This window comes from Patagioenas fasciata, chromosome 1 (assembly GCF_037038585.1).
Source record: "Patagioenas fasciata isolate bPatFas1 chromosome 1, bPatFas1.hap1, whole genome shotgun sequence".
Taxonomy (NCBI): Eukaryota; Metazoa; Chordata; class Aves; order Columbiformes; family Columbidae; genus Patagioenas; species Patagioenas fasciata.
Genome location: NC_092520.1, coordinates 120,219,182 through 120,233,986, shown reverse-complemented (window position 1 = coordinate 120,233,986; position 14,805 = coordinate 120,219,182). Strand labels below are relative to the sequence as shown.

The following is a 14,805-nucleotide window of genomic DNA, read 5'->3' as shown; positions in this document are numbered from 1 at the left end:
CAACTCTGTATTTTAGTGATTTTTATTTTACAAAAATGAAGTCCAAGAACAGTTTTGCTTCAGGGCAGGTATCTCAGGCCTCAGTAATTTATTTTCTATGTTGTAGACTTCCTGTCTGTTCTTACCAAATGACACATTATCTCCGTTCTGAACTGGATTTTTTTTCTTTTGTTTTATATGTTATATTATCTTTACATTTTCTATTACTGTTTGCAGTTTGCCGCCTTCTCTCCCTGTTTGCTATCCCATCCTCATGATACAAGCTCTAGCCAACGATACTATTGCATTTCTCTGTGCTTGTTTTGCCATTTCCAGCTATTGGTAAAGCTCCAGAATTTCTGTGCGTTGGCAGGGAGTGGAGCTGTTTCCCCCAATTTGTTGTCCATGTAGCTGGAGTGCCCCAGCAAGGCATCATTGTGTTGTATTGAATTGGACTGGCTGAATGCTGTGCCATCTGTACATGGACAGATTGTTATCCTTTACGATCCCTTTGGATAGAAGTTCTTGTAGCAAGAACACTCATTTTGGTGTCCTAATATGAAGTGGTGAATATATATAGCTGCGAAGCATGGCTATGTCTGGCTGTTGTGATAGGAATGGGTACTTTTGCATTCTGGTAGTAGGGTGTTGTGGATTTCTTGGCAGATTTTTGCCCCCCAGGCAGCAGTTTGGTGAGGAACCAGGCTGCCCTCCAGCAGAGCCCTGCATCACCCGAGGACTGGGCAGTCTGTGAGGCTTTGAATATCTCTGGTCTGTTGCCTCTGAGGCAGAAGAGCAGCATAAAATGAGAAAGCCATAAGGGTATTCATAATGTAAAATGAGATTTGCGTCCTTACTGTCCTGAGCAAACAATCTGTATTATGCAAATATCAAAGTGGCCTAATCAAAACCAGGTTCTCACTGTGCTATGTGCTGCCTGCACCTAGAAAAGTAAGCTTTGGCTCTCTTGATATATTTGATGTCGATATAACTGATATTGCACTGCTCAGAAATTTACCTTAGGCTTCTCTTTGTGTTCAGCTTGATCTGTCAGTCATATAGAACATCCATAGGATATGTCTATTTTTTTTAAGAGTTTTTCCTTCTGTACCTATTCCCTATTCACTATAGCTCAAGAATTTCCATATAGTGGCAGGGCTGTCCAGGACAGAATTGTTTCCCCAGGATATACGCTAGGGAAAATGACCTTGATGTGTTTTCCAGACAAAGTGCTCAGGTAATTCACAATTGGACTGCCCCAATACCATGTGATTTCTATGAAAACCAACTCTAGAGCTGTATAAAGTCATACATGTGTACACAGATGCAGATATGTATATAGGTAGATAATATATAGATATAGATATAGATATATAGATATGTAACTGACTTTATATGACTTTATATAAATTTAAATATTTGCTTTATATTTTTTTATTTATTTATAAAATTTTTTTTAGTGCATTTAAATAGTTACATCTATACATATAAGTCAGTGCTTCTTTATGTCTGTAACTGTGCTATACTCAGGAGTCAAATTCCTAGTCCAGTTGCAGTATCTACAGAAAGCACACAAAAGTAAGGTGCATGGCAGAAGCTCCATCACAGGAGTTCCTGCACATACTAATAAGAACAAATGATCTTACTGAAACAGCTTCCATAAATAAAACGAGTTCATGGTTCTCAGTGTTACTAGATAAAGCCTACGACAGGCACACACAGTGGTCCACCTGGCTTATCTCACATTCATTTTAACAGGTGGTTGCTGTGATTTCAGCAGGAGTGAGGAGCCTTCAGGAAAAGCTTGCTTGTGTCAGCACTCATGTATTGCAGTAAGAGGCATAAAGGGAAGGTGCTGGAAAAAAATGAAATTTTCTTTTTACTCCCCCACAGATTGACCATCTCTGCTGAATGTCCCATGCAGCTTGAAGATTTCCCCATGGATGCACATGCTTGCCCATTAAAATTTGGAAGCTGTAAGTTGTTGTCTGAAATAAGAACTGGAAAAATCCATTGTTTTCTGGCTTTTCATGTTCAGCCATGTCTTGTGTGAATTGTTCACTTTCCTCCACCCTGCCTCCCCTTTTAACGTTACTCATTAGCACCCCCAGTCTGCCACCCCTGCTGCTGCCTTGCTCCTTATTTTCCATGGATGTGCTTTAACTGGCACCACTGCTTTTCAGCTCATGCTTGCACACTCACTGATAAATGGTGAGCTGATGGATAATGTGTCTTATATATCCACATCAAGCATAACAGCTGCTGTTAGATGCAGCAGTACATGCAGGCAGCTAAGCTGATAACTTGGTTTTCCATTTGTAGAATAATGGAGCTTTTGCTGGACAATATCAGGTTGATGTGCTGTTGTGGCATTTATGTGAATCAGGCTGTAGTGCAATATCTACATTGTAGATATTAAAAGAGATCTAGAATATTAAAAGACAAAATATCTTTCCATTTGGCTTTAATAAATCCAGTCTCGTATCTTGTTACATGATGTTGCATGCACATGTATTTGTATATGTGCACACATTATTCTAAACTGTATGCTGAACGATGATTTTTCCTCACTTCCAAGCCTCTAATCCACCACACTGCTACCTTGCCAGAAGCTTACTTCAGAAATAACCTCAGGGGATCAGGTGGTTATATTTAAATACAAAGCTCTTAATTAAAGTACAGATGAGGCTACTACAGTAGACATTTTTTATTTTGGTAATCAAATCAGTGGTTCCAGGTGCAATCAGTGTCTCTAAAGACTTTTGAAAATTACCAGGCAAGGCATTCTTCTAGTCCCTGAAGTCACTAACTTCAGCATTTTTCAAGGTTTTTTTCAGTCATATCAATTTAGAGGCACTAATCCTAGCAAGATTAAGCTTTGCCTTTATCATCTGTATCTGCCCTGGTTTAATACTGGCTATGCATTGTCTTCTAGTGATCATACTAAGAAGCAAACTTAAGATTATTTCCCTTCCCTTTTCCAATCCAAATACACCCAGTTTCATCTGAATAGCCACCAGTATTTTACAAAGTCACTGGAGGTTCAAGTCTATCTATTTACTTCAACAACATAATCTACAGCAAAGCCAATATAAATCTGAACGTACGTATACCTTGACACTCAACTTAAAAAATTGTATGCAAATCATCCGTTTCATTCCAAACTTGAAAATGGGAAAATGTCTCACAGTAAAGTGTTGTTATTTGTATTTATGCTTAAACAAAAGCTACTAGAAAGAAGACTGAAAGGAAAAATAAGTTGTCCTTCCTGGTATTATGTATTCTTTATTGTATTGATAGATCAAGTGTAAATCACAGCTCTTGAACTCTAGTGCAGACTACAGAACTGGGATGTTGGGTAGCTTTATGAAATCTTGCAAAATATGCAGTATAAAACTAAAAGATACATACTTAAACAAGCAGCCTGATGCATCAGAGATCTGAAGCTCAACCTTATATAGATGCTTCAATGCATTAGTAGACAAGGTGCAATAAGGTACAGGTTCTAACTCTCCATACAGTAAGACAAAAAAACCCAAAACCCAAACATGCAAGTGCAGGAGATAACATTACTAGGTAAGCTACCAATGCTTAGATGGAGTACAGTCTTGAATAGCATTGAAAAAACCCAACAGTCTGCCTGAATGCAGGGAAAAAACAACACTGAAAAGTCATATTTTAGGCATGTGAGGGCTGAATATGGTTTTAGTCTGTGCTCCTTGCCACACTCGGTATACAGTCCTAGAGTATGCTTAATAAGCTAATACAAATCACCTTTAAGTTCCTCCATAGTATACAGACATGGAGCCATTTGGCCTGTGCTAGTCCACGCCAGTAGCCTCTGCAGTAAGCAAATCTATAGATACAAGTTATAGACAATCTTTCAGCCTTGAGAATATCTGTATTACTAATCTGATATCTTTTTAGTAATTTATTGTGATTTAATATGCAGATGTTTGCACAAGTAGCAGGCAATAAGTCAGGGTTTATTGAATTACCCCAGATATATTTTAGGAAAATACAATATTTATTCCTCATTTACAGCAATACAGGCTTGCATTAAGTCATCTTCATGCTGCAGCAAGACAAAGCCTACAGAGGTATATTATACAAAAGCACATGCCCTTTCTGCCTTAGCTTTTCTCCCTGTCTTTCCCCAAAGGGTTTCTTTTTATTTGGTCTTCTTTCCAAGAAGGACTTTGAAAAGCCTTAAGCAATACCATCAAAGTAAATGTTAAACACTTTATCAATAGAGCTGGAAGGGTGAAGAGACAAGTGCTAACTGGTCAGAGTGTGGAAAGAGCAGGGCAGCAACACAAAGCACCTGGTGCACAGGCGGATCGGCAGCAGAAGGGATGCCAAGAAGTGGTCGGTGCCACATCAGAGGCAGGACCAGGTCATTATTTCTCTGGCTGCATAAACGTTCACTGCACTTGCTATAATACAGCAACCAAAAGAGAAAAAGCTCTGAATTTCCTTCAGTATTAAAGAGAAGGAATGTTAATCTTTCTCACAGCAGCAGAAGTAAATGTTGATTCCTTGTGTCCTGTTTGACTGGTTTCTTGCTATATTAGAATTGTGGCAGATTTTATGGGACTAAGCAGCATTATATGTAGCAACAGAATATATTGTAGAAATAATTGAAAGCAAGTTTGGACATGGGAAAAGGGATGTTAAGTTACATGCACACACCACCAGCCTAGATACCTTCTGAGGAGTTAGAGTGCCAACTACAGAAGTAATACTTCTAAATGATAGAATCATAAAATAGTTCGCGTTGGAAGGGACCTTCAAAGGTCATCCAGTCCAACCCCCTGCAATGAGCAGGGACATCTTCAACTAGATCAGGTTGCTCAGAGCCCCGTCCAGCCTGGCCTGGAATGTCTCCAGGGATGGGGCATCTACCACCTCTCTGGGAAACCTGAGCCAGTGTTTCATCACCCTCATTGTAAAGAATTTCTTCCTCATGTCTGGCCTGAATCTCCCCTCCTTTAGTTTAAAACTGTTACCCCTTGTCCTGTCGCAACAAGTCTGTCCTCATCTTTTTTATAGGCCCCTTTTAGATACTGAAAGGCTGCAATAAGGTCTCCCTGGAGCCTTCTCCAGGTGGAACAACCCCAACTCTCTCAGCCTTTCCTCATGCCTTGTGGCCTGTCATGAAAAGTTATGCTGGCTAGAGGCCAGAAGTTCCAGTACTGCTTCTAATGAACTGGACAGAGCAGTTTTAGTCGTCCTGCTCTTAAGTACAACACTCCAGTGCTCAGAGATGACAAGATCGGTCGGGTCTGCTCCAGGAGGTGTGAGTACATCGGCACTGTCCCTCCAGGCTTGTATCCCTGCTAGCAGTAAGGCCACCTGTAGAAACCATCCCACAGAAGAGAACTGGAGACACTTCATGAACGCAGGCTCTTGGGTCTCTGCAAATGGGGTCCACTCCCTTTGAACCAGAGGTGCTCAGTGGGAATGGCTGTGGCAGTCTGTTCATTACCTCACAGTAGCATGGGAAGGATGCTGGTTTCTTCCATGGCTGAGTTTAAAATAAACTTTCCATTGCAAATCTAGTGCTGACCTGTACTCTAAACAAATTTGCTGGTTGAACAGGATCTGATGAAATTTCCTGATGCCAGCCACAGTTTTGCTAGCAGCGTCTTAGCCTAAGAAATTCCTCCTAACCCCCATGCTATTTCTGGTGTAGGGAGGAGGAATTAGATAAGACAGCAAGGACATTAAAGCTAGGAAGCTTTAATGTTTCACCTCTTCCACTGATAGGCCTTAAGAGTACGTTAAAAGTATTGTTTAGTACAGTTTCCAAACACCCATGTGTCACTGGGTAGGTAAGCGTCATTATCTCTAGGGCAGCTGAGGCAGAGAAGTTAATTGACTTTCCGTAAGGTCACACAGCAAATCAATGTCAGAAAAAGGATTAGACTCAACTTCTTTGGTTGGAGAGACAGATGTCTAATCCACTAGACCATGAAGGCCTCTGCCCGGGCAACTGACTTAACTCCTAAATCTTATTTTACTCATGCGTTAATTATATCAGTTTTACCTAGCTCACGGGGTTGCCCTGAAGATGAATTAGTTAATTGCTATTAGTGAATGTTAGCCAGTGCTTTGACAATGTCGAATGCTGTAAGGTGGAGTCTATTTATGGCAACTGTCTCTTGAAGGCACAGTGTCTGAGTACATGTAGTTATCAGATCTTGCATTGCGAAACAGATAAATGCATAAATCTGCTGCCCACTAGTCACTCAGCTGCAAAAAACCCCTACTATTTTTAGAGTAAGTAGAGTCTAATGAATATTCTGAAAATAATGAGATCCCCTAGCTCATGAGCAGGGGAAAAACAGGCATGGCGTTTATTCCTGATGAATTTCATTTGGCCACATAGATGGAAATGATTGATTGCTGTAGATCAAAAAGGGAATTTTCTGACTGTTTGTGAGAAAACAGCTCTAGGTAGAATTTGTAGTGTGTGAAGAAAGTAGTCAACACAGTTATGTACATCTTGCTTTTTAACAGCTTGAACTGAGTCATGGTGTCTGCTGTAGTCTTCAATAAAGGAAAGTGCACAGGGTATTTCTGTAGTAGGAGATGGGCCCAAATCATATTCCTCTAAAAAGGCTGGTGAACCCAGAAGAATGAGAAGACCAATAACTTCACCAGTGTCCCAAGATTTTATTGAAACACCTAACATTAAGGCACTAACTGTTCACCAGCTATCCATGCGTCTACAGCTGTTTAGAAATTTCTCTAAAAACAAATTTTAAGAAAATTCTCCTGATGGTGAAGTTTCTCTATAATGCTGAGAATTAACTGAGATAGGACTGAGGTGAAGACACCTACAGAGGGTTTCTTGATTACATTCTTCCCCCAGTTAGCACCTGTGAAGCTGCAGGAGAACTGCAGGTGGGGAGGGCAAACTTCAAAATAGAGTCACTCCAAACAGGCTCTAATTCTGCTTTAGTAAAATGTGATAAAGAATGTATTCAGCCTCTCAAAACCTGTGCATAAAAGTCTTGTAAAAAAAATATAATTAAATGAATGAATAAATATATAACAACATGTTAATTTTAGGAAACTTTGAAAAGGGGGAATGGCTCTTTGGTAGGTTTTCCTGGGTTGCTCCCAAGGAGAGCTGAGATTGTGGTCTCACGTGTAGAGGCAGAGTTTTTCTGTTATTTGTCCCTATCAGCTGGCCAGAAGAGGCTCCTGAGTTGATTCCTGACAGCAGAGACAGGCAGCACAGCTTGTTGACTCTAATGGAAAGTGTTAGTGCCTTCTTGAGGAAAGGGCACATGGGAGAGAGCTGGGGAGATTCTTGGTGAAATGCTGAGTGGCCGAGTTCAAGACTGAGTTGTGATTTTGCAGTTTAAGCAAAAGCCAGTTAATATAGAGATTATAGGTTTGCCCTTTATGCAGTGTATAGAAGCTTTCCTTGAAGCCAAGGGAGGTGTGCTGCTCACTCATATAATGCCTTCTCTTACGTTTTCCTGAGGTTTATCAGTGCTTGCTTAGACATCTCTATTGCAATGAGTATCTGAATGACTAAAATGATGTGAAGCTAGGTGAATACTAAAATGCAATGTTTCTAAGGCATTTGATATATTTCTCTGTTCACTCCTTCTGCCCCATGTTTGCACCAGTTACCAACCACCACTTGATTGGAATTCTTTTGCCCTAATTTTTAGCTGTTTAGAAGCTAGGTCTGAAAGAGATGCTTGTGGCAGCATCAGACAAGCAGTCTAGACAGCTAGCTTGGACCAGCTATTACAGTAAAGCATAGGCATCTAGCCTGAACTCATTTTCCATAAAACCCTTAGAATGAGTGGAGGAGGTAGAGACCATGTGTCTGTATTGCTGTTATTTGCCTCTAGTTTCCTTGAAATCATGGCCACATGACTAGTCATGGGGCTGTGTTGTTTAAAAAATTAAATAATTTAGTTCAGCTGCCCTTAATACACAGACTCCTGACTGAAACATACAAAATCATATGGATTCACTAGATCCATGAGGCTCCCCTAGACTCCTCCGGATCTGCTGCAGCTCTCACCTGTTCTGGAATGTGGAAATGATCTGCTGCAGAATGGGAAAGGTGGTTTGGCCCATATCAAAAGGGTTTGCATTGACAGCAAACCCTTGGAGAATGAACAGGAGGGATCTGTGACAATTTTTAAATAGACAAATATGTCACAGTTAGTTTTTTAGACTCCCTTTATGACCACAGAAAGGAAATAAGTACTTCTGTAGTATGGTTCATTAGAACTCTTTTTGATAACTGCCTAAGAATGAGATAAATCATATTTTAGAGGTTCCTGGTTTTCTGCAGTACTAGCTCAGATACAGATAAGTATATTGTACGCTTGTCAGAGTAAGTTAGAAGTTCATTTTTCTCTACATTGCTATCTCAGAAATACATACTTCTGTTGTACTTTGTTCAGAAGAAACATTCACTGTTGTAGATTAGTTAGATGTTACTTATGTTGGTGGTGAGCTTTTCTATCTCCCCTAGGTACTATTTTAACTATTTCTGCTGGAAGTTCCAGTTTTCAAAGGATCTTAATAACAGTCAGCAGGGCTCTTCAGTATAAAGACAACTTTACAATTTTTGAAAGAATCTGGTATGAGTTGTGTACATAGCCTGTACTAATTTCAGATATGCATCTACAGCAATGTGGACACCTCTTTAGTCCAGTATTTTGAGCACTTAGTGCTGCCAGCAGCTTCATCCTTGCACTGAGTCCCACAGTCATTGTGGAGCAACAGCCTGGAGCTCCAAAAGGGCAGGAGATTTAGCAAGTGTGGTGCATAAAAGAAAATTCTGTAATATTCAAGTATTTCAGAGATCTAAGAAGCTTTCTTAACAGGAATCTACTTAGAAATTAAAATGTAGGGTTCTGAGTCTGGACTGCATGCTGTAGGTTTCTGCAGCAGCTACTGTTTTGTGGCCCTGGTTTGCATCAGAACTTGCAAATGAATACAACCCTAATTTTTCACTTGTGTGTTAGGTTTCCCACAGGAGTGGTGTCTTTTAGTGTGACAAAAGGGACAAGGGTCTTCTCTAAAAGCTCCCTAAAATTATCGGTCAGCTTTTCTTCACCCATTACGATGACACACATTCAGGGAATTTCCAAAACAGGCTGGAGAAAGTGTGCTAGTATTCTCTTGAAGCACTTGCAGTCACAGTCGTTAATTAACTTTTCAAAGACTTTGTTACATACACATGGTTACTGTCTGCACTGAGATAATTCTAAAAATACATTAAAAATGCAGTGTTTGCTGCTGTCCAGTCCTCTGGGTGCATGATTGTGCTTCCCTCTGAAACACTGCCCAGCTCTGGGCCAGTTGCTTCCTACTTCTGGCCATCCCCATTCAGAAGCCAGTGAGACTTCCTCCCGTAGGTTCACAACAGAGCAAAAAAGGGAAGTCGGGAAGAACAATTGCTCACACAGGGCATTTGCCACATGATCCAAAAAAGCTGTTGCCTTCCCCGTCTGTCTTGCAGCCAGTGCTAGCCCCAGGCTGCAAACTCTGCCGATGTGCAGCAGCTGAGGGCTCCGCTCCCTACCAGCCTGGAGCAGCTGCCACACAGGCAGGATCGCTTTTAATGAAACCCCTTTTTGTACCAGTAAGAAATGCTTCCTGGAGGCACTGGTAGCAGCTTTTGTAGCAGCTGCAGAGAGACCCTTGAGCGGCCGCGGTTGAAAGTCTGCCCGCCACCTGCCCAGGGAGCAGCCTCCTATTCGGAAGGTCGCCCATATACATAAAGCTTTTCAGGGGGACAAAGCTCTACTGGTGGTGCTTTCAAGCTCAAGGAAACAAAAGTTCAGGCAGGGGAAGGAGTTGGTGTGAAGATACTCAGCAGTGGTTTTTTTTTAATCTTGCCTCAAAGAGGTCTAGACACAATGGTGGCAGAGCATCGTGGAGGTCCAGCTTGCTTTGCTGATGATGCAGATATCAGCATGTGTCTCCCACTTTGGAGATTTCATCCTCAATTTAGAGGCTGTGCAACTGCCTGATTACAGGAAAAGAGTGATTTCAGTTTGAGTTGTCAGCAATAGAAAATAACATGCAGAGACACTGTGCTTAATGTGCTTAAGCTTTCAAATGACCCTTGGGTGCAAACCTGCAAAAACATTTCTGGGTCCATAATGCCCCAAACGGCACAGCAAGGGCTTACAGTTGCCAGCCATGGATCACAGGTTTATGCCACCAGTAAATGGGATTTATTTGTAAATGGGACAAATGGGTAAATACTGCTCCACTGTTTTACAAGCCAGATTTTTAATGACTGTTATTTTCTAAGGTGGTTGTTTCCATGGCTTATAAACATTTCTGAAATCATTCTCATGATGATGGTGTAAGGTTGGTAGGTCTCTGCTGCCTGCATTTTGCAGGTGAGGATAAAGGAGGCAAAGAGCAATTATAGTCTCTTCTGAGCTAAGATAGAGTGGTTCATTACCTGATTTTATTGCTTCTGTCATTATGGGTCCCTAGGTTCAATTAGAGCCTCCCAGTGCTACTGCAGTAGATTAATGACAAAATGACTTGTCTGGGGTGGTGTGGGGTTTTTTTTGGGGTTGGGGGGGCTGATGGGGAAAGACTGCAAGACATTGCTGAAACTTAGTTTCCAGTCTGGCAGTTCCTTCATGACACCTCAGTCTCTGATGGGTCCTCCCTCTACATTGCTGGATACCAAATTAGCCTCCTTGCCAACATAAAGAGCCAAGTTAGCCTGAACTGTCATCTAACACTGCTGCAGTTCCAGCTCAGCAAGCTTCATCAAAGGAAATAGTTACTTCCTGTTGTCTACCATGAAGAAATGTGAAGGAAGGAGGAGCAGGAAGAAGGAAAGCCTGAAGAGCCTTTTGTTTTTTCCCCATCATATCCACTGAAAGCCTCCTCGTGGCCAGCCTGTATTAGCACCTAGATGTTTTGCTGAAAGCATCCCAGAGGTAAATCTGTCAGCAAAGCTGGGATTCCTCCCTCCTAAATTTGTATTTCTGCATAGTAAATATATATAGCTGAGCTGATCACTCTCACCCTCTCATAGTCAGGGGAGAGAAGCAGATATTTTTAGGCTCAGGTTAATCTCCTCCTAAAGCAGATGACTAAAATAGGTCAGCCAATGGCTGTAGATAAGGAGAGGTTTTACTTGCACACAGGGAACATGAGGCCGTGTGCACCTGTGAGCCTGGATCTCCATGACTGGAAGGGGCTGGTTCCCAAAGAGGGGAGATGTGTCTGAGTGCTGTGGCAGACAGCAGGCGAAATGGCGGTGCCTCTGGTCAGCAATGAATCACCTCAGACAGGCTCCTTGTATCCATTGCTGAGATCGGGCAGTTTGAACCAGTGGCCTCGGGAGGTTTTGCACCCCTCTCTCAAATATGGGGCTGCACTGCGTCCCACGGCAGGAGTCTAATCTGGCGTAGGAAATAAGTTCTAGTGGTCACAATATCAAAGCACTATGAAAGTGTTTGAATAATAATATTTCAGCCTACTATCTACACATACCTATTGGGTATGGAACACCTCTCCTGTGAGGACAGGCTGAGAGAGCTAGGGTTCAGCCTGGAGAAGTCTCTGGGGAGACCTTATTGTAGCCTTTCATTACTTAAAAGGGGCCTGTAAGAAAGATGGGGACGCACTTGTTGCAATAGCACAAGGAGTAACAGTTTTAAACTAAAAGAGTGGAGATTCAGGCTAGACATGAGGAAGAAATTTTTTTACGATGAGGGTGGTGAAACACTGGCCCACGTTTCCCATAGAGGTGGTGGATGCCCCATCCCTGGAGACATTCCAGGCCAGGCTGGACAGGGCTCTGAGCAACCTGATCTAGTTGAAGATGTCCCTGCTCATTGCAGGGGGTTGGACTGGATGAGCTTTGAAGGTCTCTTCCAACCCACACCATTCTATGATTCCATGATTCTGCATTTGCACAGTGTTATTAATGCAGCAGTACTTCTGAGATTTGTAGATTTCTTCATTAAGGGACTGGTTTCAGAAACAAAGGTACACATTTAGTTCTGCAAGTAGTCCCAATCTCTCCTGGCTGGTTTCAGATCATACTGATATATAAGTGACGGTGCTTTGAATGGTAGCTCAACAGATAGGCTGGCTATGATGGGTGAGTTCCTGGTGCCACTCAAGAGGGTGGGAAAAACGTCTGTTGATTATGGTGAGGTGGCCAAAAATACTGTGTTAGTGAAGGCTGAAGGCAGCCTTCACAACAAGATCAAATGGAGTATTTTCTAAAATCCACTCTGAATTTCTCAAAAGAAACTCCAGTGATACACCTGCAGAGCTGATTGTATTAGCTTTGTTGATATTAAGTGGGCAGCTTGCAAAATGAGTGGACCACTGCAATCAAGACTGCTTAGAGAGTAAGATACTATGCAAAGTGGGTAATGGTGTCAGTCACACTTTGGAGGATACTTTTGTTTGCCTTGCAAAAAAAGTAAATTAAATCTCTAACATCTTCATGACCATGCTGTTTTTTCTAATGAAGCAGTTAATATAGCTGCCTAATATTGTGATTGCAAATTCAAAGTTCATTAAATGTTAGCACAGAGCTCAAACTGGCCGACTGATTTGGAATTACTGTATGCCTGGACTACAAAGACCAACATAGGGTCAGGAAGGTCCCAGGGTATTTCAAATTTTTAAATATCACCCCATCCCATCCTACTACTCTATTGCTCTAGTCCTCTTGCACTGGATATTTATACTGGCCATAAGAGAAAAAAGTCAAGCATCCAAGGCTGGAATACCAGATTCTGATGTGTTCCATACGAAAAGCAGTTGTGTACCCACCATTAAATGTAGTGTAAGATGAATTCTCAGATCAGTTCTAGATTGAGACAGCTACCACTAAATCTGAAAATAAAGCAAGAAGCTGTATTATAAATGCTGATTCCAATGATAGGAAGACATGAGAAGAGGTGAAAGAAAGAAAACAACACCTGCTCCCTAACGTCAGCTCCCAGAGTGAAGTCTGAGAACCTGCTGTGCCAGGACACACAGCTCGATTCAGTGTTCCATGCCTGGTTTTTAATCCAGGTGCCTATATTGTCAGATTTCACAGCAAGGAGTCAGTCCTAGTCATGGCAGTCACAGTGCCTGGGGAATTGATGCACTACTCTGATTTCTCCCCTGTGGCCACTTGGGCAAGCAGGATGGGGCAGGGAAGAGATGAGGCTGTCACCAGTGATACTGCTTGCATGGTGGCAAATATGCACACCTCTTTAAGGGGGATCGCTCCAATTGCTACACGCTCTCCACAGTCATCCTGGAGAGACGTTCTGTATTGCTCTGCACAGCTCTTACTCAAGGTTCTTCTTAAACAGTGCAATAGTGTCCTATGAAGGGACTCTGTCCAAGTGAATTATCAGGACAACTGTTCATTAGTATTCATGTTATATTCATCATTGGTATGACTGTGATTTAGTGTACCAGCTTGTAAATAGTGAATTTATTGTATTAAAGCAGTCAGCAGCCTTGCCTATGCTAGTAATGAGTCACACCTCCAAAATCACAGTTGCTTTCAGACAAAATCATAAGGTTGCTGTTGATTTTTTTTTTTCCTTTATATTTTTGAGCTTTCAGTTGGGTCACATTTAGAGTTTTTCCCCATGAACTGGAACTGCTAGAATCAAGCAGGACCTTCCCCTTGTCACTTGCCTTAAAAAGGCGAAGAAAATGGCTTTCACAAAACTGTGTGTCTCAAAATGGATTTCACAGGCATCTTCAGTTCTGTATGTCTCACCGCCTTGTGGGTACAGTCTGTGCTTCCATTTCACTTCCAAGCCATAGACACTTCTGTCACATTCCTATTCCCACCTTTTCCTGAGGTGACTTATAAGGTAACGTTTGGAAGCAGAGTAATTTTGACCTAACTTAAGGCTTTATTTTTTTAGGGATGATCAGTGTAGTATATTAGTGTTGCTTAGTAATGAAGTCTCTCGAGACCTGTCTGACACATTTTTCAGAACATCCTAGTCCATTCCCTGCAGAAACTGACAGCAAGATCAAATGAAACTGTGTATTGGGAAAAGATATAAAATACTGTCTATGTTACCAAATTATATTTTTATTGTAACTTCAGGAAGGACAGAAACGATCATTTTAGTAATGCTGAACTTCATACCACTTGTTGGGATTGGTGTCCTATTAACTTTTGTCGTCAGTTTTCATACAAGAATTGTTTCAAGTCCGTGAATAATCTCCTCCTTGGATGTCATCCGTTGTCCCACCTACATGATACTGTGCCATTCCAAAAAAGTTCCATTCTGAGCATTTCATTTCTACTCACATCTGGAGCACTGTGCCCCATTCTGAGCTCCCCAGTTCAAGAGGAGTACAGATTTGGGAAGCAAGTCTAGCACAGGGCCAAAAAGATTGTTTAGGGATGGGAGCATCACTCCTATCTAAAGAGGCTGAGGGAGCTGGAACTGTTCAGCCTGGAGAAAGCTCAGGGAACCCAATCTATCTGTATAAATACATGATGAGATGCAATGAAGAAGAGGCAGCCAGGCTTTGCTCGGTGGTGCCCGCTGGCAGGACAAAGGACAGTGGGCACAAATTAAAAAACATGGAATTCCAGCTGAACACAAAAAACCCCATGTTTTTACTGTGGAGTTGACTGAGTCCTGGAACAGGTTGGCCAGAGAGGTTTGTGAAGTCTCCATCCATGGAGATGTTTAGAACCTGACTGGGCATAGTCCTGGAAAACCTGTATTCGGTCTCCCTGCTTGAGCAGGAGGTAGGACTAGATGATCTCCAGAGATGCCTTCCAGCCCAAACCATTTTGTGATTTTGTGTTATCTG

General features: G+C 41.8%; 2 protein-coding genes across 2 annotated transcripts in view; one reads left to right on the top strand and one right to left on the bottom strand.

The window, feature by feature from the left end:
- GABRA5 (gamma-aminobutyric acid type A receptor subunit alpha5) overlaps nucleotides 1-14,805 on the top strand; it is a 57,924-nt gene that overhangs the window by 26,857 nt on the left and 16,262 nt on the right. The window contains exon 6 of the mRNA XM_065838516.2: nucleotides 1,873-1,955. Within this exon, the coding sequence (XP_065694588.1) occupies nucleotides 1,873-1,955 (83 nt within the window). The remainder of the gene's footprint in view (nucleotides 1-1,872; nucleotides 1,956-14,805) is intronic.
- Nucleotides 1-14,805, bottom strand: part of GABRB3 (gamma-aminobutyric acid type A receptor subunit beta3) — a 196,492-nt gene that overhangs the window by 173,453 nt on the left and 8,234 nt on the right. The window lies entirely within an intron of this gene.